The sequence below is a fragment of the Triturus cristatus genome, chromosome 11, assembly GCF_964204655.1.
Source record: "Triturus cristatus chromosome 11, aTriCri1.1, whole genome shotgun sequence".
Lineage (NCBI taxonomy): Eukaryota > Metazoa > Chordata > Amphibia > Caudata > Salamandridae > Triturus > Triturus cristatus.
Window position 1 is genome coordinate 564,732,005 of NC_140594.1, and position 26,050 is coordinate 564,758,054.

The following is a 26,050-nucleotide window of genomic DNA, read 5'->3' on the forward strand; positions in this document are numbered from 1 at the left end:
TTACTGCCTTTTAATAAGACGTTGACAGAGCCGATTATGGAGGTGTGCCAGAAGCCCTTGTCTGCCCCTGCAGTTTCTAGGTCAGTGGCTAGGCGTTACAAGCCTGCTCCTGGTGATCCAGAATTTCTTTCTGCCCAACCTTCTCCAGAAAGCTGTCAGGATTGTCAGGTTGTCAGCAGCACACGGTATTACAGATAACGCCACTAACCTTATTTCCAGGGCTCCAGCAGGGACGATGAATTGTTCCCTGACTCCCTTGAACAGCGCCCCCAACAGAGGAATAGAAAACCCTCCTGCGAGAGACGCTATCTGGGGGATGCAGGGAAGGGGAAACTTAAGGAAGGGGTGCAATCCTATGCTTGTTTCTGGCTGAGCCGAAATGGCGACGGTCCTTGACACCGCAAGGATTCCCGAAATAGCCTTTGTTCGTCGAGCGGGGACAGTGATGTCGTCTCACTCAGTCCCGGGTCAAGACAAACTGCACAGGAAGGGAAAACAGAACAAATGAAATCGCGGTGATAAAGAACCAACACAAGGGTATCTAGAACGGAGTACAATGACAGCCGGATAGAAACCACTTCATGCCAAACTCCTCATAAATCAAACTTCGGTCCAAAGTCTTGCTGCTAGTATGCGCGTGAATACTAAATGATTCTATCTGGCCCTTTCTAACTCTAGGAAATGAAATAACAGTCTCGAAATATGCACTCTATCACCGCGCACACGGGGAAATACGAACGGGACTTCTCGTTCCTCCTGCACTCAATGTTTGTACACGGAAGGCACGAAAAGCCACAGAACGCTGCAAACACGGGGAAGGAACTCGGAGAAGCAGGGGAAATGTTACGGAGCAATTCTCCGCGGTACCTGACTCCGGTTTTCGAAGGTTCGCTCACGCTTCCTGTGAGGAGATGGGACTCGGATACTTCTTCCTCGAGGTTCTCTAAGGAGACGGGACACGGCCCGACACTGGACTATATGCGGCAATGCTTCTAGCTGAATTGCGACGGGGAGCACCATCCGCCATTACAATCCTGATATGCTTCTTGTTGTCAAGCACCTTACCCTCCTGGCGGCGGAGCTTATGTATTGCAGGCGTGGAGATGCGCCCCATGGCCTGCTGGGAATCGTAGTCTTTGGGGCACAAACTGTGAAAGTGGCGAAAACCTGGCATGGGTGTGTAACGAAGCCTTGTGTTATGGGTGATCGCTACAAAAGCAAAGTGGTTCAGGCTTCTTGTTCCAAGCAGTCTGCTGGATCTTTTCCCACTATTTCAGGGGATAGAGACTCGAAGAAACTTGAACAGTCGGCCAAAAAGGTGTTCTCCTCAGCAAGTATGGCTCTTAAGTCTACAAACGCCACATGTTTGCTTGGGAGGTACATTCATGCGCTGATGGATACTGTCAAGCAAGTAGCTCCGAAGTTGCCTGATGATGATCGTGTTCACTTTTTGGAAGTACGATCAGACACCCAAGCTGCTTCCCGTCAAGTTATTCAGTTGGGTCTGGACTCGGTCGCTCGGGTGATGGGCTCTTTGGTGGCTACCAGGAGACATGCATGGCTTAGGTCTTCAGGTTTCTCTCCTGATGTTCATGCTGCTTTGCTCGATCTACCCTTCAATGGTTCAAGACTGTTTGGGGCAAAGCTGATTCTGCGCAGCAGTGTTTCAAGGACAGTAGGGCTACTGCAAGATCCTTGGGCCTGCAGTCCCAACCTAGGGGCTATGGTTATAAAATGTATTGAGGCTTTGGGATGGTGGCTTCCTTTGGAGGCCGTCAACAGTCACAGCAGCAACAACAACAGAATCCTTTGTACAAGTCTTACAGAGGAGCTTCTCAACTTCAATCTTCCTCCTCCTCCTCTCCTGCCCCCACCACCGGTACCGCGGGAAAGCAGCTCTAGATCCCCCATCTTGGAGCACACTGGTCCTGTAGGGGTCGGGTGTCCCTTTTTTTATAAGATTGGAAATCGGTTACTTCGGACCATTGGGTTTTGAATCTTGTGGAAAATGGGTACGCCCTTGCTTTTCAAGAGTTTCCACCTCCTTACCCTCCACGCCAGGGATGGTGTTCAGAGGACCATTTTCTGCTTTTACAGCAGCAGGTTCTGGCTTTGTTACACAAAGGTGCGATAGAGGTGGTTCCGGAGCAGGAAAGGGGTCAGGGATGCTACTCCTGGTATTACCCGATTCCCAAGAAGGACGGTTGGTGGAGACTGATCCTGGACCTCAGGGTTTTGAATTTTTACCTCAAGCAGGAGAAATTCAAGATGCTGACCCTAGCTCAGGTTCTTCTAGCGCTGCAACAGGAAGATTAGATGGTGTCGATCGACTTGCAGGATGCGTATTTTCACATCCCTATTCTCAAGTCGCAGCGGAATTATCTTCTGTTTGCGGTAGTATCTCAACACCACCAGTTTGCGGTCCTGCCGTTTGGTCTTACTTCCGCACCACGGGTCTTCACAAAGGTGATGGTGGGGGTGGCAGCACATCTCAGAAAGTCTGGGAGTCCGGTTTTCCCCTATCTGGACGACTGGCTGCTCAAAGCCAGGTCGCCAGAGATGGTGCTGCGTCACTTGCAGTTAACAACGCGTCTGTTGTTCAACTTGGCTTCTCGATAAATGTACCCAAATCTCACCTGGTGCCCTCTCACACAGCCTGTTCATAGGGGCCGTTCTGGACACTACTGTGTGTCGAGCATTTTCACCTCTGCAGAGGATTCTCGACATTCAGGAGGTGATTCCTTTGTTTCACGATGGAGCAGTTGTTCCGGTCCTGAAGGTCCTACACCTGGAGGAGGAGAGACTTCACCTCCTGGATCCTAATAGAGCGGACAGTTTCTACCTGGATAGAACCAGGGACCTAAGACTGGATGATCAGCTCTTCGTGGGCTACATTGGACGAATGTAAGGCAGAGCTGTCCACAAGCAAACATTCTCCAGGTGGATCATCTTGTGCATCAAGATTTTCTACGCCCTAGCCAAGAAGGAGCCTCCTGAAGTTATCAGAGCTCATTCTATTAGAGTGAAGTCTTCTACATCTGCTTTGGTTAAAGGCGTTCCTGTAGTCGACATTTGTAAGGCTGCAACATGGTCCTTCCTCCACACCTTCGCAAAGCATTATTGTTTAGATTCTGAGGTGAGGATGGATGGCCATTTTGCGCGTTCCGTGCTGCAGGACTTTTTGGTATGAGTAGGTGGACACCCTCCTCCGGGAGCGGGACAGCTGTGGGATTCAATTCAAAAGGTGAGGAATCAACAGGCAGGTGTATCCATCAGAAGAACAAGTTACATACCTTCGGTAACGCTTTTTCTGGTGTATACAGTATCTGCCTGTGGATTCCTCACTGTCCCACCATCCTCCCTGTTGTCCACCTTTGTATACCGAAAAGGTTTTTCATTCTTTGACATGGTTGTTTTCCTATGTCTTTTGCTTGCCATGCTATTATTTGTTAGGAAATGCTGTATTTCTTTAGCTTTTCCTCTTTGGCTGTATATTTCTGTATATATTGTATACTGTGTATGTTCCAATTGTGTTGTCTGTCTACCTGTTCGCCTCGAAGGCACGGACAAAATGAGTAGAACTGACGTCAGCACACCGACGAGGTCTTTTTATGGCTGCGATGACGTCATACGGAGTCGCGAGCGGAGCCATGTCATTGTGACGTCCTCGTCGATGTGGGAGAGCTAAGAAAAAGTTTCCGTGGAATGCTGGCGCTGGGGTAATTTAAAAGGTGAGGAATCCAAAGGCAGATACTGTATCCACCAGAAAAAGCGTTACCGAAGGTAAGTAACTTGTTCTTTACAAAAATATCACACTCATTGATGTTATAAATAGAAAATCTACACCTACTGGGAGAAAATGTTTGTAGCAATATTTATGTCATAACATATTTCTCTAGACGAAATTGTGACATACACAATCTGTAGGGTTTGGTGCCAGAATACAGTTGGCAAAAGGTCATCTGACATAAATATTGTGTCCTAAGTGTATTTTACAAAACGTTTGCCCAATTAAAGTTAATATTAAATCTATACCCTAGTTCGTTTTAATCATTTATGTTTACTCTCTTTTAATCAAGTTATCTTATTCCTCCATATATGGAATGTATATGTTAACATGGCCTTCTTTCAACATAGTAAGCTATTCTTTATTATTCTTTATTGTTATTTTTATGATTATTGCATATTGATTATCACTCCAAAGTGCATCATTATTAGCACCTCATATGTAAAAGATTTCTTTATGTTCTCTTTTATTTTACCAAGAAATATTTTATTGTATGTACATTTTTGTGTGAATCAATTTGATGCACTTAGGCTTTCTTCATGTCATATACATTTATAAAATAAATTAATAACTTAGTAGTAGTATATTTGTTCTTAAATTAGGCAGCATATTAGCTAAATGGCTATACGGTTTATTTCTATGTTCTCAAATGAAGTGCTAGTGTTCAAGACCCTAGCAGTTTCTTGATCTTACTCTGTCATTGTGCATCCATCTGCTGAGACAGACAAAAAGGTAGTTTATACTTGATGCTATTCCAAACCATCTGAATGACAAAATGAGTACCAATTGTCTGTGAATTATGACTGGTGAAGGTTGTATCTTGTTTTTCAGGGTGAAGTGCATCAAGCCCTCATTGTTCTCCAGAAGGGAGTTGAGTTGTGTTTCCCGGAAAACGGAGCACCAACAGACAGCAAAAGTCAGCTGATCCATGGACGTGCAATGCTACTGGTTGGCCGTTTCATGGAAGAAACAGCCAACTTTGAGAGCAACGCAGTGATGAAAAAGTATAAAGTGAGTACAGTAGTACAAAGAGAGAGTTTGTGATGTGTTTGTCACGCTATCATCGACTGGCAGGTGTCCACTTTAGATGAGTTGTGTTAATATCTTGTTGATTTCAGGATGTCACTGCCCTCCTGCCAGAGTGGGAGGATGGCCATTTCTACCTTGCCAAATATTATGATAAACTGATGCCTATGGTGACAGACAACAAGATGGAGAAGCAAGGAGACCTGATCAGATACATTGTTCTTCATTTTGGCAGGTGAGCATGGATTATCTTGAAAGTTTGTTGAAAATAGTAATTTTTTAATGGAAACACACAGATAACCGTATCTATGAAACAACCTTTCTGCATGTAACAATTTCTTGAACATTGTATTTTGTTTGTGAAATTGTTTATAACAAGTAAGCTGGATGGTGGCCTGTGCATTTCGTGTACACCAAAATAAACTTGAATGATGTTTCTACTAAGTATTAAATATTTTTCTTGAATAGTTTTTCAAAGACAATGGGTTACTGACAATTCTTTTGTAAGCAAGCATCATTTCATTTCTATCCAATTTATCTATTTTTGAGCTCTGCCACAAAAACCGTCTTTAGGTTTGGTTTGAAATGCATATTAGCACCAATCATACCCAATGTATTCTGATAGAACAAAACAATAAGGACTTGTGAATGCAACAGAATGCATTTCTTTTTATTTTTATTCCTACAGTTTCATGGTGGCCTTTAGCATTCTGATCAGTTGCATTGGATGTCATGCAGCATGGACATCTACTTCATAGAGGTAGTCTAAGCTTACTGAGACATCCAATGCAAAAAAAGGTCCTTATTGTGTTGTGCTTCTTGCCCCTTAAGAGTGTTTTGCAGTAAAACATGATTGCTTATGAGCATTCACCCATATAATTAAAAAAAATAAGTTATGTTATTTGTGCTCATAGCAGCCATTCCTAGCGTATTTCTTAGAATGCTCAAAGTACTGCAGTTTAATTAAATAACTTCTACTGCTGGCAAAACAGCATTGACAAACTCAGCAGCTTTTTTATGTATGTGTTCTGATGTAATGCTGAGGTACACACATTAGAGCCTATTTCTGTTTCTATTTTTTCAATACAGAGCAAAACAACCATGACTTTCTTTCCCCAGGAGGCTTGACTCTGCACTTAAGTTCGATTACTCACTAACTGAAGAGCATAGAACAGCTCACTAAACAAATAGCAAAGTCTTCACATTCTTTCTTAAGATAAATAATGAGGACTCCTTGCGACATGCAGTACGTGAAGAGTTCTATAGAGTTAGAGTTGAGAAGGGAAAATTGACCTGGATGTGGAGGTGGCTAGGATTAGCCAACCACAATTCCTTGCCTAGATTTGTACGGCCTCTGGATGTCTGAGATACTGCTGAACTTTTCCATACTTGAAGAGATGAATGAGGCATAGATAAATGGTGTTTGTGAGAAAGTGCCCTCTTTCTGCATGGTTGCCCCACTTTTTTGCTGAATTGCTGATGTTCTTTGACTGAGTGTGCCCTGGGCTCCTGCTAATCAGGTACCCAGGGCCTATGTTCTTTCCCTAAAACTGCATTGAAGCCTAAACCCAATTGGCATCTCTGGCCACAGGTCAGCCCCTGGTAAATGGTACCACAGGTACCCAGGGCACTGTGACCAGAGAAGGCCGCTGAGGACTGCAGCACTTATTGTGCAACCCTTAGAGGTCCTGTACCCGGATCAATCAATCACTGCATTTGTAAAGCGCGCTACATACCCGATAGGATAGGATATATGCTTGTAGAGCGCTCGTATGCCATGGCGTCTTGGCGCTAAGGGAGGTAAGAACCTAATACGACCAATGGCCCGTCACGTACAATTATGTTCTGGCAAACAGCAGAGTTTTCAAAGCTCTCCTAAACGCCAATCTATTAGGTTGCAGACGCATGGCTACAGGCAGTGAATTCCTTAATAGAGCCGCACGGTGAGAGAACGCCGAACCCCGAGAGGGTCTCAAGGCGCTGGGGAGGGGGGGTGCTACTGGTCGAAGAGCCAGGTCTTGAGGAGTCTTCTGAAGGCCAGCAGGTCCTGGGTCTGTCGTAGGATGGTGGGGAGAGTGTTCCAGGTCTTGGCGGCGAGGTAGGAGAAGGATCTGCCGCCGCCGGTGGTTTTTCGGATGCGGGGGACTGTGGCGAGGGCGAGGTTAGCTGAGCGGAGGCTTCGGGTGGGGGTGTGAAAGCTGAGTCGGTTGTTGAGGTAGGTGGGTCCGGTGTTGTGCAGTGCTTTTGTGTGCGTGGATCAGGAGCTTGAAGGTGATCCTTTTGTTGACGGGGAGCCAGTGCAGGCCTCTCAGGTGGAGTGTGATGTGGCTGCGGCGGGGGACGTCGAGGATGAGTCGGGCCGAGGCGTTCTGGATGCGTTGGAGTCTTCTCAGGAGCTTGTTTGTAGTTCCTGAGTAGAGGGCGTTCCCGTAGTCGAGTCTGTTGGCGATGAGGGCCTGGGTAACGGTCTTTCTCATGTCGAGGGGGATCCACTTGAAGATCCTGCGGAGCATACGGAGGGTGTTGAAGCTGGACGCGGAGACGGCGTTGACTTGCCTGGTCATGGAGAGAGTGGAGTAGAGGATGACCCCCAGGTTGCGTGCGTGGTCCGTGGGTTCCGGGGCCGTGCCTAGTGACGTGGGCCACCAAGAGTCGTCCCAGGCTGATGGGGTGGGTCCAAGAATGAGGACTTCCGTCTTGTCTGAGTTCAGCTTCAGTCTGCTGTCCTTCATCCAGTCAGCTACGGTCTTCATTCCTCTGTGGAGGTTAGCTTTGGCGGTGTGGGGATCTTCGGTGAGGGATATGATCAGCTGGGTGTCGTCGGCGTAGGAGATGATGTTGAGGTTGTGTTGTCGTGCGACGTGGGCGAGGGGGGCCATGTAGATATTGAACAGCGTCGGGCTGAGGGAGGATCCCTGTGGGACGCCCCAGATGATCTCGGTGGTTTTGGATCGGAAGGGCGGGAGGCGGACGCTTTGGGTTCTGCCGGAGAGGAAGGATGTGGTCCAGGCCAGGGCCTTCTCTTGGATACCGGCGTCATGGAGGCGTGCTGATAGGGTGCGGTGGCAGACCGTGTCAAAGGCTGCTGATAGTTCCAGGAGGATGAGGGCGGCTGTTTCTCCTTTGTCCATCAGGGTCCGGATGTCGTCAGTGGCGGCGATGAGGGCGGTCTCGGTGCTGTGGTTGCTGCGAAAACCGGATTGGGAAGGGTCCAGGATGTTGTTAACTTCGAGGTAGAGGGTCAGCTGTTTGTGGACAATCTTCTCGGTCACTTTTGCCGGGAAAGGGAGCAGGGAGATGGGCCGGAAGTTCTTGAGGTCCTTGGGGTCCGCCTTGAGCTTCTTCAGAAGGGCGTTGATCTCGGCGTGCTTCCAGCTTTCTGGGAAGGTTGCTGTCTCGAAGGAACAGTTGATTGTTTTCCGGAGGTGGGGCGCGATGGTTGCGCTGGCTTTGTTGAAGACGTGGTGAGGGCAGGGGTCCGATGGGGATCCGGAGTGGATGGAGTTCATGGTTTTGATGGTGTCTTCGTCGCTGACGCTGGACCAGACGGTCAGGCGACTGGTGCGAGTGGTAGTCGCAGGGGTGGTGGACTCGGTGGTGGGTGCGGGGGGGGTCGGAGTTGAAGCTGTCGTGGATGTCGGTGATCTTGCAGTGGAAGAAGGTGGCCAGGGGGTCGCACAGGTCTTGAGATGGCGGGATGTCGTTGGTGTTGGAGCTGGGGTTGGAGAGTTCTTTCACGATGCTGAAGAGCTCTTTGGTGTTGTGTGCGTTGTTGTCAAGGCGGTCTTCTTAGAGGTCCTGATGAGTTGGTGGTGTCTGCGTGTGGCGCTCTTGAGGGCTGTGTGGTTGTCTGGTGTTCGGTCGTGGAGCCATTTCTTCTCCAGCTTCCGACAGGTGTGCTTGGAGATCCGGAGGTCCTCGGTGAACCAGGCGGCTTTCTTGTTGGTGTAGTTGGTTGTAGAGGTCTTGAGAGGGGCGAGGGTGTTGGCGCAGTCGTTGATCCACTGTGTGAGGTTGGTCGTGGCGGTGTCTGGGTCGGTGGGGTCGTCGGGTGGTCTCAGGGCGAGAGCGGTAGTCAGTTGGTCCTCGGTGACACTCGCACACTGCATTTGCAGGCTGCATGTCTGGGTGCAAAACAAAGTGAAGAGTCAACATGGCACACATCCCTGTGTGCCCTGGTGTAGATCAGTCACCCCTCTAGCTGGGTGGACTAAACCAGTGGTGAGGGTACAGGTGCATGAGCCCTGTATCCCTACAGTGTCTAAGTCCATTCTTAGATATTGTAAGTGCAGTGCTGCCATTAAGAGTATATGGTGCTGGGAGTTTGTCATTACGAACTCCACAGCACCATAATGGATACAGAGAAAACTGAGCAGTTTGGTATCAAACTTCTCAGCACATTAAACCAACACTGATGCCAGTGTGGGATTTAATGAAAAATGCACACAGAGGGCATCTTAGAGATGCCCCCTGAACACTAACCCACCACTAGTGTCCAGGCTGACTGGCTGCTTTCAGCTGCCACCACCAGACCTGTTTCTGGACCATTGGGTTGAGAGCCTGCTGTTCTCTGGGGCCTGAAACAATGCACATCCTGGGATGAGGTGGCAAGCCTCCTACCCAAGGATGGGCAGGGTTCAAGAAGGCGAAGCTTCAAAGGCTTGTCGCCTTTGTGAGTTTCCCCAGGCCAATTGCTGCTTTCAGCAACTGGTCCACACTGGTTCTAACCCCCACTTTGGGTGGGAGAACCGGCGGGAAAAACAAGTGAGGAAGAGAGGTGTTCCCACATCTGCCAACTCCACCCCTCAGGTGGGGGAGGCGAGGTGAAGCACAACTCTCAGTCCACGCCATCTTGAAGATGGGGGGACTCAGCCAACCAGGGACAGGCACCCCCTATTATGCCTCCCTCTGGAGGGTGGCATAATAGGGGGTGTACCTACCCCAGGGAAGGGACCCATTGGTCCCTGCCTTTTATCTACCAGCCTGTAACGATCCTTAATCTAGTATTTAGGGGCACCCCTGAACCTTGCTTCCTCAGATCCAGACAAGAAACAAGAAGAAGGACCGAACAGCCGTGCAGCAGCTAACAAGAGAAAGATGCCCACTGACTTGGCCCCAGCCCTACCGGCTTGTCCCCCCCCCCCCCCTCTCGAACCTGCTCCTGTGAAATGCCGGTGTGTCCTGCAGCCAGCAACCTCAAAAACTCCAGAGGACCTGCCTGCCTGCCTTCACTTCCAAAGACTGCTTCTGCCGTGAACACCGGATTTGTTCAACTGCAACCTCTGGCAGCAGCCGGAAACCACAAATCCGCCCCACTCTGCACCCGCCGTCTACGGCCCGAGCTCGAGTGGGCAAACACCACGAGGCATCACCCCTGCGATCCTGAACCGAGATCTGGCGACCCCTGACCTGCCTCAATCCTCCAGCCAACGTCTGCAGTCTAAATCCAGAAGGCCCCCCTAACTGCGACCAGGAGCTGGTAAGAAGATCCGACCCCAAAAGGCACCCATGCACCCGACGCCCCACGGCCTTGTTTGCCCAAACCAATGATGCCTAACCAACCCCTAACTTCCCAACTTACCTCTCGAAGTGGTGGTCGCACCCAGAAGTCCTGTGTCTCCCTGCCTGCATTGCTTTTGCAAACCTGAGGTTCTCCATTGGAAACAACAGGGCATCCGACCTCGAAACAGCGCCCTGCACTTGGCCGCCCTAGTGCCTCTGAGGGTGCACCTTTGGTGTTAGTTTGTTTCCCCATTTGCCCTGAGCTAAAGTCCAGGAGCTTTGCTCCCACAACCCAGTGGCCTGCTTGCCAGCAGCCACTAACCGGAGGCCCCCTACCCCCCATTGGATAACATTGGGCCTCAGCACTCTGCACCCGGCCGCCCTAGTGCCGCTGAGGGTGTAACAAGAGTGCATCCTTGACCCTGGGGGAACCCTTGTTTTAAACCCAGACCCTCAGCTCCAAAGACTGATTACTTACCTAAAAACCGATAACCATATTTTCCTCCATAGGATTACGTTGACACTTTTTCCTGAAAAAGTTTCCAAGTGTGGAGTTTTGAAACCTAAAGAAATTCTTAAAAATTGTACGATTTAACAAAAACGCTTTTACTCACCTGTTTACAGGAAATGTGACAGTGCTGCATCCAGGCGTACAGCACTGAGTAAGAAAAGTAATCAAAAAGTAACGTACCTGCTATTTTACTGAAAATCCCATTCAAGTCTATGTACTGTATTTACAAGTGATTGCATTTCTCTGAAACAATACTGTACGTCAAACCATAGTACATTTACAATTGCAATTGAACTGTTTTACAATCAGCATTTATTACTGTAAAGTATTTATTGCTTACCTGTGCCAGGCTTGCTTGGTTCTAGAAATAAAATAACTAAAAGAATATTTTTATACAAAAACAATTGGTCTGAAGTTCAGTCTTTGAGTGTGTGAATTCGGTTGCTGACTGAGGGTGTGCAACAAATGCTTAACACTGTCCTCTGATACTGCCTTACTGCTCGACCACACTACCACAAATAGAGAGTCAGGTTCTATCTAATTTTACCTCTGCCTACCTTTGGGGTTCCACTGGACTCTGTGCACACTACACCTCACTTTGGTATAGTATATACAGAGACAGCTTCCTACAGTGTTCGGTGCTCAATACGCAGACAGTGCAAAGTTTGCTGTAGCGAGTAACTAAATCAGATTTGCAGGTTCCTATTTCATATGGAGCCCCATTCCAGATCTTTCATGAACGCCATTACTGACGCCAAGGCGGGCACTACTAAAGGGCAGCCTGGCGCCGATGCGCAGAGGACGCACGCAGCGGGCGCTCCACAGGCTAGCCTGACATGGACCAGAATCCAGGATCCCTGCTTTTCCCAAGACTTCCAGAAATGTCTTTACTTCTATTCATTTAAGAGCCCTGCACCCTAAGTCCCTGGAGGTATGTCGGTCGTCGATTTAACCTTTAACTTGGAGCCACTGCTGTAAACACTGCCCCTAAGGATCCCGCTGCAATCACAGGCCGTAGGCCTAGCACTGGCACCTTACCTGGTGAATGTCATTTTTTGAGGTCAGAGGCAGGGCGATTAAGTACGGGTTTAGCTTTTTACCCTAAATTGTCGATCCTTACCCAGTCATCAACTACACATTTACGATTTTCTTGTTGATAAGGGTCCTGATGCCCTGTTCCTGACGGAAACTTGGCTGCACGAAGAATCTCTGCCAGATGTCATCACTGCACTCTACTACTGTATCACCAGAAGGGATCATAAAATGGAGGAGCTTCCATTTCCAGCTTGTAAAGTCCTCTTCTTTGTGCTTGGCCTCACACCAAAATGTACATTCTCCTGCGCCCTTATCTGTCGGCGCCCCTACTTTGCCAGTTACTGGTGTTACACCATCTCTGACCTTATCTCCCCACATGTATTAAAAAGCGCCATCTTTTCCCTACTGGGGGACTTAAACATGCATCTAGATATCAACTCCTGCAGATTGAGCCAGTCCCTCAGGGAAGCCTTGGGAGCTTTAAATCACTACTTAATCGCTTCGACCCCCACTCATAAGGACCATATTTTCTCAAACATTGCTGATCTCTCCACTAATCCCCCCTTGTAGTTATTATGTTCGGACCATTTTGCTGTACCCTTTTTTCTTCACCTACTCGCCTCCCGCCCACAGCCTTCAGGCGAAGGTGATGGACAGAAATTGGGCTAAACGGGATTTGCTTGCCCTTAACAATTGTTTGTTTAAAACCTCCCCCCAACAGACCAATTTGGTCGACCATGATCAGCTCATGGTCGACAATTGGCTCAGACGTTCTCTTGATACTATTCTACCTGCCAAGGTAAAATCTGATTTTAGACTTTACCCTCCCGCCCCTTGGTTCAATGCAACCCTTCAGGAAGAGTTAAAAACGTTGTAAGCGGTTTAAAAGGGAATGGAGGAAGCTTTATGACCTGAATTCAAAACTGAAATACAAAACAGCTTTGAATCCTTAACATTTGAGGTGTAAAGACTCTTGTGACACTTTTTACTCCGAAAAGATTTCTGAAGCTCAAAACTTCCCAAAGACTGTCTTCAGAGTAGTTTGAGATTTGTCCAACACGAAGAACACTGTCACTCACTCTCACCTTCTCAAGCCCAATGCAAAGAAAGTGACCAATATTCAATTTACTTTAAGCTTATCTAGCAATGACAAGTCCCAGCTCAGAAGTGCTAATTCTCTCTGTAACTTTGCCCCCTCTCTGTCTGAGGAAGTTAGTCAAGTGGCCCAACTACATTCATTTCTTCCCCTAGATTCATTAAGTTTATGGGAATTATAACAGTCCATAACCTCCAGCTCCCCACTCAATCCTTTTCCCCCTGCCAAACTGTGCACCCTGAGCCCTCATCGCCTGTCTCTTCTGGCTGAACTTCTGAACTCTTCTCTTGTGGAGGGTTCCATGCCCAAAGCCTGAAAGCACGCTATGGTGCTCCCTTTGCTAAAAAAAAAAAATCTGGACCCGTCTAACTGGTCCAATTTTGGGCCTGTCTCCTTATTGCCCACTCTCTCTAAGATATTGAAGAAGCACGTCAACATCCAACTTACTTCTTTCATGGAAGCGCAGAATGCCCTTCATCCCTCCATGGGAGATACAGAACACCTCAGATGGCTCCTGGACATGTGTGGCACTGCTGCCCTGATCCTACTGGATCTCAGTGCGGCTTTTGACACCGTGTGTCATGACACCCGTATCAAAAGACTGTCATTCATGGGTCTTCAGGGCACTACTCTGGTCTGGCTCTCCTCCTTCTTGACAGATCGCATGTTTCAGGTCTTCTTGTCAAATGTTGTTTCTAGCACGTATTTGCTTACTTATGGTGTCCCGCAGGGATCCACCCTCAGCTTTTCAATATCCATGTCCACCCTTTGGGAGACTTAGTGGAAAGCTGTGGCCTTACTCTATTCTCATATACAAATGATACCCAGATTACTTTCTCTTTGTCATCAGAGCGAGATTCCATCTCTGAAGATCTTAACTTCTGCCTCAGCCTGGTCTCCACCTTGATGAATTCCAACACTCTAAAATTGAGTGGTGCCAAAACCGAGGTCATGGTTCTGGGTAAGAATCCTCAGCTCTGGGGACACCAGCACCGGCCCAACTCGATGGGGACCCTTCCCGTCCCTGCCGACAAGGTGAAGAACCTTGGTTTTTGGCTAGAATCCTCTCTGTCCATGAAGCTTCAGGCAGCCTAGTTGGCCTCCTCGTGTTTTACTACTATGAAGTGGCGTAGAAAGATCCTGTGGATGCTTCCATTCTCTGCTCAAAGAACCGTCACCCAGGCTTTGATTCTGTCCAGGTTAGAGTATGGTAACATCTTATATCTAGGAGCAGACAAGTCTGTGATCAGGTGCCTTCAAGTGCTATCATTAAATAATAATAATCTTTACTGCTCTTCAGGTGCTTGAACTAATGGCATACTTATCTCATAGGCTTTTGAAAGTCTGTCCACAAATTGAAGGACTTCTTCCTTGGTAATGGTGCACACTTAAATAAAGGGAGCTCAAGTCCATTCATGCACAAGAGTTTTTGATAAGTGTTACTTTTTTTTCATTTGTTATTTCATCATTCCTTCTCTTTATCTCAGAATGTTGTTTATGAATGCGTCATTTTGTTTAATTCTGCACCAACGAAGAACAGAATTTAATTGGATGGAAAGGAATTAAGCCTTGAGTGGATTATAAATAGATTGAGTAAAGTTGTGATACTATATGAAGAAGAACAAACTATAAGAACAATATAATACAATTAAAGAATTTGGATGGCTTGAAAAAGTCCTGGATATTCCATAGGATGGAAGGTGTGTTGCCTGGATGAAAATAATGTTGAGATTATCTTTTCAAATGCAATTGATCATCAATAAAGATATTTGTGGTTTTGGACTTAATGTTTGATTTATGTAGAGTGTGTGCAATTTTATTAATTGAAACATCATCAGAGAACAGCTTAGTTTCGGGTCTGCGATGAAAATTCTACGAATGAGTTTCTTAAGTACCTGTAGACAATCAGTAGCACTACAAAACAATACTAATGGCAGACATTGGGCTTTACACAAGGAAATAATATAACATAACAAGCTTAGCCAATGGAAGTTTTACTACATAGATGAATATGAGAAATTGTTGGCATCTCGTGTTGCCATTCCAGGTCAGTTAAGGTGGAACAATAAACTACGAGGACTGACAGTAGTGAGTGGAAAGCAGGGGATTATGTTGAGATAGTTATGTTTGAATGATTGCCTAATGTTGAACCTTTCTGTGCTCTTATTACCAATTCCCATCATCACATCTTAACATTGAATTTCAGACCCTGTCAAAAGTGTTTATTATGTGGTAATAGTGCTGTTTACAAATAAATATTAGTTTGTAAGGTGGATTTTTTTATGTTGATGTCGCTGTTAAGAGTAAAGATAATTATGCACTTAAAAGGTCGTACTGTAAGTCCCTGTGACCTTGAGGTGGCCCACTTGAAACCTTAACAGCCCCTCAGTAAATTGCGCTTGAGGTCCCACTATTTTGTACTATGCTACTCATGAAATTTTGATTCCGTTGGAATAGTGAGTATATGCTTTTATACCTGTAAGCGTGTGTGTTAACATCTAAAGTGAATACGTGTTTCTCATTGTATTTTGTGTAATTACAGATCTCTACAATATGGGAACCAGTACATATACCAATCAATGCCAAGAATGCTGTCACTTTGGCTTGACTTTGGTGCAAAAGTATACGAATGGGACAAAGGTACTTTTTGCTCATACATTGAGTTGAGTAAGAATGGTTATATATTTTCCACAAGTATATACCATTTCTAATAAGTGCAATGCTGTTTCCCCATGAGATGTTGCATGGGAAGAACAATGACCTCAAATTCTAGCATGCCATAGCAATCTTTTTATTGCAGGAATTACCTAATACTATAGCACAATCATGTTAAACTTACAAAGTCTATAATCCTCATTAAGTGCCACAGACGGTGTTTACTTTTTCAGACTTACAGCATACTCCAGAATATTTAGTTGAGCAATTCATAAATAAAAATGAATCTGACCTGAAAACATACATTTTTGATAGTGTCCAAAAATGTACCTCTCTTGCTTAGGGGCTAGCTATTCCTCCATTCCATTCCACTTACAATCACCCGCTCCCCCGCTTTGTGATCTCAGATCTCCTGAGTTTTAAACTTTGACCCTGCTTCTCGGCAGCCTCATCTTCTACTACTACTACTAGGGTTTTAAATTGCACATCACTCTTATTGTACTTCAGAAGAACTATCCAATGCTTCTTATGGAAGGCTGGAAACTCAGTAGCCTTTAGATAGTCACAATTGACAAGTAAGGCCATGGTTTATTGCTTCATTTGTTCACCTTGTCAAAAAGACGACCGTCCTGGGCCTTCTCTCAACCAATTCATCCAGCTGGGTCATTCTACATAAGGCTGGCCCTGTGCAGCAGTTTGTGTCATTTTTATGTTTATTTCAAAAGATAACCGCTACCCCACCTCACATTTCTGTTAAGGTTACTTTGTTTAGCGTTGTAAGCCCCTTTGCCAGTATTAAAGATATGCCTAGAAGAAAGAAGCCCCCCAGCCATGCTTCAGGTACTGAGAAAGAATATAAAATCTGCTAGCTAGTGTGAAGGAAAGTTTCAGTTCTATTAAGGACATGGAGGTGAGTATTAGGCTTAACTCTTCAATTTTATTTGCTCTGCAGCCTTATTTCAATTTTATTTGCTCAGCAGCCTTATGTCATATTCTAGGTCATAAACGGAGGCTCACATTATGCTAGTTTAAAGCTGATTAACAACCAGTGAATCCATGCCAGTGATTGGTTTAAAGTATAAGGTCTTGAAAGTAGAATCAGAAGACCAATCAGACGCCATGAGACTATCCTCCAGACAGCTCCCCAAGGAGAAGGCCTTTGAAGCCATAGCTCCCTTAGTAGAGTGGGCCCCAAAGGGGGACATATTAATACCTGCTTCTTGTAGGACCCACCTCACCCAACGGGTGATAGTAGTTGCTTGAAAGGTTTCTTGAGGGAAATGAATAGTTGCACCACCCCCAGCGGCCTATATTCCCCGTCATAGTTTCAAATGCTCTCAGTGAGCAGACCACACGCAACTTTGGGTGAACAGGAAAAGCAGGGTAATGAAACTCCCTAGTATTGGACTTAGTACGACATGAAATAGTAAATAATACTCCTTCTGGGGTAAACATACGTGCTGTAATGTTGAGAACACGAACATCAGAAACTTTTACAGGAAATGAGACATAACAAGACTGCTAACTTACTTGTTAGCTCCTTACGAGATAAGTAATGATTATCCTGCCTTGAACGCAGAATTCTGAGTGCAACATTAACGTCCCAAAGGGAGGAGTATTTTGGTTCCAGTGAGAAGGATAACTGAATACCCCTCAGGAGAATACAGACTAGAAGATGTTCCCCTACTGGCATGTCATGAATAGGCATGACCTGCCGAAATTAACTATTTGCATGCGTTGATAGTACGATAAGTCAACCCCTTGTCAACCAATTTGGACAAGAAATTGACAACATGCACTACATCCTCCCCCACAGGATCAAAATCCATTCGCATACACCAACCAGTGTGACCATCCCCTCCATGCCCAACCGTATCTCTTGCCAGTAGAGTCTTCACAAGCTCTTCTGATGGAGGGAGCCTGTGTCAAAAGGCCAGGGACATCTCAACATCCCTTGTAATCTTCCAACCCATCAGCAGGAGAGTTTGGTCCTGAACCATTTGATGCAAGTTGCCATGAGGGTCCTTCAGAAGCTGAGGAGTCTGAGGAAGTTGTTTTGGAAAATCCATAGAAAGTTCCCGAAGAACTGGATACCATACTTGCAACCTACAAAGCGGTGTCACCAGGATCACTTCCGCCTTTTTATGCCTGACCAATTGACTCCAGTCCTGGAGGAAAGCATCTGTCGTCTCTGTGAGAGGATCCGGACGCCAGCTGAAAATGCATGGAAGTTGATTGTTGAGTGTCAACGCAAAGAGATCCGCCTGGTATAGACCCCACCGATCCATGATTCTCTGGAACAGAGAGGGATCCAGTTTCCATGCACTGTAATCCTTCAGGTATCTGGACTGCCAGTCCACAGATTTATTGAGTCTTCCCAGTAGGTAGTCTGCCGTCACCGACAACTTGTGCTTCAGACAATAGTTCCAGAAATCCCTGGCCAATTCCACCAGTACCTTGGACTTGATAACCCCATTCCCCTTCTTCCCCCCCAATCGATTTATATATCTCACCACCGAGATGTTGTCAATCTTCAGCAGGATGGCACAAGAAAGCTTGTTGGCCGCTAGACTCTGCACGACGAAGCTGAGAGGAGTGCCAGACAACTCATAAGGATAGCATCCTCTCGCTCTGACAACTGTCCTTCTTTGGTAATATCTCCACAGTGTGCGCCTGATCCATGTCGACTGGCCTCTGATTCTATGAACAGGTCCGGGGCTGACCCAAAGATGGCTCTACGGTTCCGGGCATGCATGTGATCGAGCCACCAACAAAGTTACGTGCAGGCCTCTGGAGAAAGAGAGGGCTCCTGTGCATACAACAGGACCCTCTGGAGATGTTGCGCCTTCAGGCGTTGTAGGGCCCGGTAATGCAGTGGACCCAGGAAAGTCGCTTGGATTGAAGAAGACAAGAGGCCTACAGTCCTGGCCAGATGACGAAGGGACATTTTCTCTCTGTCCAACGTTTTGCGCATCTCACAGCGGATCAGAAGTATCTTTTTCTGTGGCAGTCGGAGAGACACTTGCACTTTGTAGACCTCGAACCCCAAGAAGGTCATTTGTTCAGCCGGAAAGAGGAAGTGCTTTTCCTTGATGTTTGATATATAGAACTGACTCTATGGTGTCATGTTAAATTGTTGCAAAGACTCTTGGGATTTGTAGTCTTTGAATAAAAATCTGTTCTTTTGATAATGCTGCTGAGTGAATAAAATGGAACAGTTACGCATAATCTGAGCCTTCAGTCTTGACATACAATTTCAGCTGGCCATTGAGGATTTTTTATTTATTTGAGTAAATGCCAACCTAATACTCAGATGAATGGCTGCCTTCTTTCCCCATTACCAATTGCGCACCTCTCTAAATCCCAAGTAGTACCAATGTTTCATTGTTTTGAAAGTTCAATTGATCAGCAAAGTTTAGTTTTCACTAGGCTTGCACCAAGTGCACAAGTCTAGTGATGCACTGATTATACTATGCATAGGGGCTTCCAAAGAGGTTTGCTGGCCTCAGTCATCTTTCAAAATGTGGCAAATGGGGGCTTATGTTTTTTAAGTTATTTGATTCATACTTTCTTTTAGAACCATACCATAAGGCTCAGGGAGAACTTGATTGAATGCTTCTGTAAGTACCGACTTATGAGACACCACCTTATTAAATGCCAGCATGTATTCCTTAGCAGCAGGTCTCTCTTGCCGTTCTGACATGTCTGAGTTGGGATTCCCTTTTTGTGAGACAGTCTCCAAATAAGGCACCTGGAATGTAATCCTCCAGCAGGCTTCCTACTGACTTCTCTCTCCTCAAAGTCCCTAAAATCCTGTGTTGGAAATGGAGCACCTGTCAGAGGGAGTCTGTCTGGTATCGGTAGCACCAAGCATGCACTGGTTTTCTTTCTTGGTGTTAGCACCTGAGAACTTGATTTGGAGTAAATTACTATTCAGACTCCAATATCCCAAATATGTACTATACATGTTGTCTTTTTTATGGCCTCCTCTTCACCTCCCTAATGCAACTGATGAGGAGGGATATTTCAATAATCTTCAGACTGTGTGAAATATGTCCATAGTCTCATTCATTTGTATTGATTGTGACTGGAAGCAGAATGCTTGCTTTTATAAACAATTATTGGTTCTCAGCCCTCCCAATAATGCACTGATTTTCCAATATAACTGCATCTTTTAGGCCACTTTCGGTGAAGGATTATGTCATCACTCTTGCATCAGTGGCAAAATCATGTCACAAATGTGGCACGTGCACATTTCAGTTTTGTCCCAGAAATGTTGGGGTGGTGTAGCTGCGATTGTGACTGGAGGCTTGGCACACTGGGAGTAATTTAGAAATTATAAGTAGAAGAGTGCTCCAAAGAGAAGTGTGCAAAGGGCTAGTTATTTACCAGGTTTCTCATATGAGCCTAAATGATCTGGAGGGCACTTAGCACAAAGGTGTCAAATCTGTGTTTTCTGGATTGATTGAGAGGAAGGGTCTTCATGTGAGCAGCCTTTCTTTGTATATTGTGCATTTGACAGACCGTTAGGCAGAGAGGCTCAGCCATTGGTGCAGCAGTTATTGTTAACTTAAAAAAAATAAAAAATAAACTTTTTGTGGCGTTTCAGAAGGGACATGCTATGACTGACAATCCAGTTAATAGTATAGCAAACACTATAAATTTAGAAGGACAGTTTTTTGAGCTAACCACTGCTACACTACTCTGTCCAGGTTTCGTTCTGGTCTCAGGACGCCAACTGGCACAGCATGAAAATGGCTGTCTCAGACACTAGTCGAACGAATCTAAAAAAGCAGAGGATGTTTTTCATTTTAATGACAGAACGCTTCACATGCGTTAAATGACCTTCCGCATGAGTGTGACGTTAGGGTGCACTCGAATTGTCCGTGGTATCTCTGCCAATCAGATTCTAAAGTGAAATCAAATACAGATGCACGTAACTCATTATTAGTGTTGATTGTTACCCCTGGATAAAACCTTGACTCTCCGAAGTGGACACATGATTTCATAGAGATTTCTTTTTGCCATAAAACTATGTATGTATATATTCTGTATACAATGTGGATCCTTGTATTGAGGAAATGTAGATTACCTCTGTGCCTATACTGGTGTACGAATGTTTGAAGTACTGTACTGAAATTCACCAAAATTATCTTTACCCTTTTCTAAGTACACAAAATACACAATTTCATTTTTGTCCCTTATTCCTGCATACAAGAATTTCCTGTAAATTTCGTGCTTCTGTGAGGCATAGCTTTTACTGCATTAGTAGCATATTTCTGGATGTTTTGGTACTGCTTTGTGAATAACAGTGGTTAATAGTATTGATTGTTCTAGGAGCATACTAATGGGTGTCTTCCAAATAATGTGTTATAAACATTGATATCGATGAGACCTTATGAACATTTGTTTCATTAGCGGACAGATGAGGGAATGTCAGGCAGGACCATCAGAGCAACCAGGCTATGAGTTAATGCAAGAAGCCTTCAGCACATTAGTAGCACTTTATAAAACCCCTACACATTTTATGGGAAACAGTCTGCCCTTGCATTCTTTTTTTTGTTAATCTTTTTATTGAACATTTGCTCAGTATACAACAGCACATGTAGAATGAAAGATACATATAGCAGGTCGATTGTGAAAAATACAGACCACATCCATTTCCAACCGTGATTGCATTATCAAATATATTGTACACACATTGCCACAGGCACCGTATTCCACCCAGGAGCGGCAAAAAGTATCTCCTAGTTCTCGCTCTAGCCCAAATGCCCTTACGATCTTTTCTTTTTTTTTAACTATTTTTATTGATAACAAATTGCAGCATAAGAATGCCCTTACCATCTTACTTTCTTTGACTCCACTAGCAGCTCTAAGCCCATAAGCTTTTCTTGACTCTGTCTAAAGTCCATTCCATAGCCTGGATGAAAATAAAATCCTTTGGTAGGCAGCAGCAATGTGTGACAGATGAGTAAATAGCTTTGGCAGCTTAGTATCTCTTCCACAGGTTTTCTGTTCATCAGTCGACTTCAAGATAGTTGAAAAGAAAAATATGAATATATTTCAAAATGTTTGAGGATGGTGTGTACAGTTTTCCTTTTGTTTTTTCAGCCGGTCGCCCAGATCGCTTGCAGATGCGAACAGATTTGGTGAAGATAAACAAAGTGATCACCGAGCATACAAATCACTTGGCACCTTACCAGTTTCTCACTGCATTCTCCCAGTTGATTTCCCGAATCTGCCACTCCCATGATGAGGTGTTTGTGGTGTTAATGGCGATCATTGCAAAAGTGTTCCTGGCCTACCCTCAGCAAGCAATGTGGATGATGACTGCTGTATCTAAGGTTTGTTTAGGAGAAAATACATTTTTTTCTGATTTAAGAGCTATTTATATAGATTTGGAAATGGGATATCTTACAAAGTTTTTTGCTATTTTATATTAGAGGCATTTGGATAGCGGATAGTCTTTAGTTGGTGTGGCCGCCCAGTACTCTTACAGCGAATTTCCACATGGGTTCCACTTCCACCACTGCACAGTGCCTTGTGTATGTGGATGCTCTTTCAGTTGTCTGCCTATTGTCACAAGTTCCTGATTTTATTCTCTGTCTCACCGTGAAGAAGCTAGCAGACTGCAATACAGGACCCACTCGTTCAGTCCTGCCTCCGACAGTGAACGTTGACCACTGTAAGGACCCCTTAGAGTGTTCATTGTATGTATGTGCTGGGGTACAACTGATCTAGTTGCAACTTCTCTACTGTCTCCAAAATAAAAATGGTTCGGCGTCTGAAGTCAGTTTATTCTGATTGTTTTACAGTTCCTTGTGCCATTGATGGCTTTCTTTGCTGTTTGTTCCTACATGGAATTCTGTTGAGTTAGTGTTAATCCATGGTGGAAGCATCAGTGTGAGTGAAGAAGTAAGATGTTCATCCAATTACTAATTGACCTGCATGAATATGCATTTATTTACAGCTCATCACTCAGTGGGCTGGGGATTGACGTTGCCTGGTCTACTGTATCTTGGATAACACAGTATCGAATGAGGTGTTGCATGTGTGTGAGTCCTTTTCTGGGGTAACGGGGAGATTAGTGGTTACTGGACGTTATCTGTGGTGGATGCTGTTGTTTATCATTGGAGTCTTCTGTCATCAGATATTTGTAGTCCAGTTAGATAACCAACTTACTACTTCTGTATACTTAAACCACTAAGGGTAGTGGGGCCTGGAAGAGAATGCTTAGTCCAAGAGGTGGTAAAGGGTTTGGAACTCTTACACTCTGATACACATAAATACACGCAACCTGACAAAGATATATTTTGGAAACTTAATAGATCTACCATTCCTGGACAAAAGTAAAAAAGTGAACATTGTTCACAATACAACATAATACAAGTCCTAAGCATGTTCCAGTGCTGAAATTGGGTTACAAACTCAATTTTGTACATTTATCCGCTAAGGCACATGACTTGAGTTTGTTATGAGCTTTGTTTACAGCATTTGTGCAATGTGGCAACAGTGTCTAGAAAGAACGTGACAATGTATCAAGTTGGTTGTGTGAGTCTGCTGTAGATTTTCAGCCGCCCAGGATGAAAAGCTGAACAAATCAGTTAGTACCTGAAGGCCTACAAAGAAGAGAAAGTATTTGATGTTACCTGGGGCTGAAAGGGGCGAATTGGGCTTCCACTAAGTATGAGATGGTACCAGAAGAGCTGGAGGCTCGGGGCTCACAGCACTCACAGTTGTGAAATGGTCTATGCAGGTTCTTGAACATCTGGTCACAAAAGAGTTTTTGAGCCAGTTCTGGCCAGCAGAGCTCCAAAGTCTCATAGTTACCTGGGAAATCACTCCCTCAAATAGGCTCCACACAGGCTTTGATAACCTGTGTCTTGCTGTTAGTCCACTTGTCCACACACCAGAAAGTTGAGGTTCCTCTTTCAAGGCAGGTCCCTGAACAGGACTACTTTAATTCTTTGGTCTGGTCTTAAAAATAGCAGCAGAATCCTGCCAATATGCAATGTCTCTTGATCACAGACAACCTTTTGATGTCCAAACAAAGGGCAAATTTTTGATTGATGGGACCCATGCATATCATGCTTTAGGACACTGGCAGGAGGCCAGGGCCAACCAAAGGTCAAGCTTTGCTCAAAACGCGCACACACACTTTTAATTAGAAAAAATCCTTCTTCTCAGGCCTTCTGGAAAGTCCAAGAAGGGGCTGATAGCAACTGGTTATGCAATGTGGTCTAGCCCATGCTCAAACCAGGCTCCCTCAGCCAAAATCTCAGTTACTTGGATATGAACAGTATAAAGCAGCATGCCAGGTACTAAGGTATGCAAACGTGAGTTGCAGGTAAGTTGATGTATACTCCCTCAATCTGCAGAGCCTTAAGGACAATAGTATTAACATTCCAGGCCAAAGATGAACAATGGCAAGGAGACGCACCCTCCCTGACCATGCTAGGATTTTCAACCCTTCGTGAAAAACTAGCATTATTTTGCTTTGTTTGCTTTACAAAGCTCTGCTGTATTCATGTATCGGCCTTCTTTTAAGCTATTCAGCAGTGCCCCCACTCTGAGTCAAAATTCAGATAATGGCTAATCCTGTTCAGAACGCCTCCTATGTTCCTTTGGCAATGAATAAAATGGATTGAATGGAAAAGCGAAGAAATAAAAGGATACGGAGAAAATTAAGATTATCAGTTTAAAAGATTAAGAGCATTTGATTGATTGGATTCATTCCAGTATACGGCTGTGCATATTGAAGTAGCACCGGACGAGGTGTTAAAAGTGTTCTGTTATGTTGCGTCGCGCAACCGGACGGAGCGCGAATCAAGTTTGCACGCCAAACCTATTTATAAGAGTACACGATTTCAAGTTTCTGAGTACGCTGGTGTGCATCTCACTACTTCATTCATAATCCTGTTCAAAGCCACTCTGCTAGGGATTAACTAGCTTTTCTAGGTAAGTAACTTGTTTAAGCAGCATTTAGATTGCAAAGTAGAGCCTAAATTTACTGAGTAAATAATTTTCTTTTTTTTTCTTTTTCAGTCATCTTATCCAACTCGTGTTAATCGGTGCAAAGAGATTCTGGAGAAAGCAATCCACATGAAGGGGTCCCTAGGAAAATTCATTGGCGACGCAACTCGCCTTACAGACAAACTCCTGGAACTATGTAATAAACCGGTATGTAACAATAACGTGGCACACAAAGCTTTAAAGAGATGTTTCAGTGGGTGCATCATTACGTTGAAAGGTTAAAAGTATTCTACACTGACAAATAATTACAAATCAGTACTCTTGGAAATCTAGAATAGTTGTCTGTAAATTCAAACAAAAATCCGACGTGCTCAAGAGAGGCATACATCTGTGTGTGTCATTTTCTGATTGTTTGTTAATCTGGCCCTTACTCGTACCATGCTGTGATCTGTGTTTTAAAATGCTGTTTTGTCAGTCGGCAAAACCACTGTGATTAGAGCTAGCAGAAGCAGTACTGCCTGATCATTAACTATGGTAATGCGAAGGCCTTCGTCTGAGTTTGGCAACAGTAGATTTTGTTTTTCCCGTGGGTCTAAATCCTGATTTACTAATTGGTAAAAAAATTTTGGGAGTAGTTGGTAGCATACACCTAACTAAGAGGGGCGATGTTAGATACAATTATCAGAATAAGCTACTAAACTAGGCTGCTGAGGAGTGTTGTCTTTAAGTGAGAGGCAATTGTATTTTGAAGGGTTAGGCCAAAGAGCTAGGACTGGAGACAGTGTTGTTTAAGAGCAACAAAGGAAATCCTCTATGTAGAAGTGGATTTTGAGTTATTTTCAAAATTGTCTTGAGAGACAATTGAAGATATGGTTCCATAGCCTTGGACCAAATCACAAAAAGGAGCTAGAGGGGCAGAGAACAGGTCATCCCCCACTCAGAAGTCTGTATACAATAAAGGACCTGTTCCCATAGTGAGCATTCGATTCATGTATCCATTGTAGTTGTCATATAATTTTAGACAAACTATAGAGCAAGGGTTTCAATGTCATCAATGCTGCTTCAAGGTATGACTCACTTATTCAAAGAAAAGGAGGAGTATTCAAACGAGATAAGAAAAAGACTGTCTTTTTATCCAACAATAGTAATATCTAAAACCACCCCCATGTGAGAAAAAAGTGTAGGAAAGGAGTGATAGCCTTGGAACCTTGACCCTTTACAGACCAGGCTTCCATCTTGTTTTCTGTCTTGAAGTGGCTATGCTAGCTGTATTCTTTACTGCCAAACATGACATGTAGGTCTTAATGATGCAGACTTGCAGGGGCAGGCCATTGTAGATTGATGAAAGTAAAATAATCAGAATTAGTCAGCGAGGCAGATACATGTGGGTGGACTGTTCTTCAAGATTGGGTGATTTCTTGTATACTTGCATTTTCACCACATAGGTATGAGAAGAACAGGGCTT

The 26,050-nt window shown here is 44.8% G+C and overlaps 1 protein-coding gene across 3 annotated transcripts in view; it reads left to right on the forward strand.

Moving 5' to 3' along the window:
• The window catches only part of ATR (ATR checkpoint kinase), a 434,398-nt gene that overhangs the window by 326,462 nt on the left and 81,886 nt on the right, over positions 1-26,050 (forward strand). For all 3 annotated transcript variants that reach the window (XM_085633621.1, XM_085633618.1, XM_085633619.1), the window contains exons 35-39: positions 4,619-4,798; positions 4,906-5,048; positions 15,500-15,597; positions 21,724-21,956; positions 24,658-24,792. In XM_085633621.1, the coding sequence (XP_085489747.1) occupies positions 4,619-4,798; positions 4,906-5,048; positions 15,500-15,597; positions 21,724-21,956; positions 24,658-24,792 (789 nt within the window). The remainder of the gene's footprint in view (positions 1-4,618; positions 4,799-4,905; positions 5,049-15,499; positions 15,598-21,723; positions 21,957-24,657; positions 24,793-26,050) is intronic.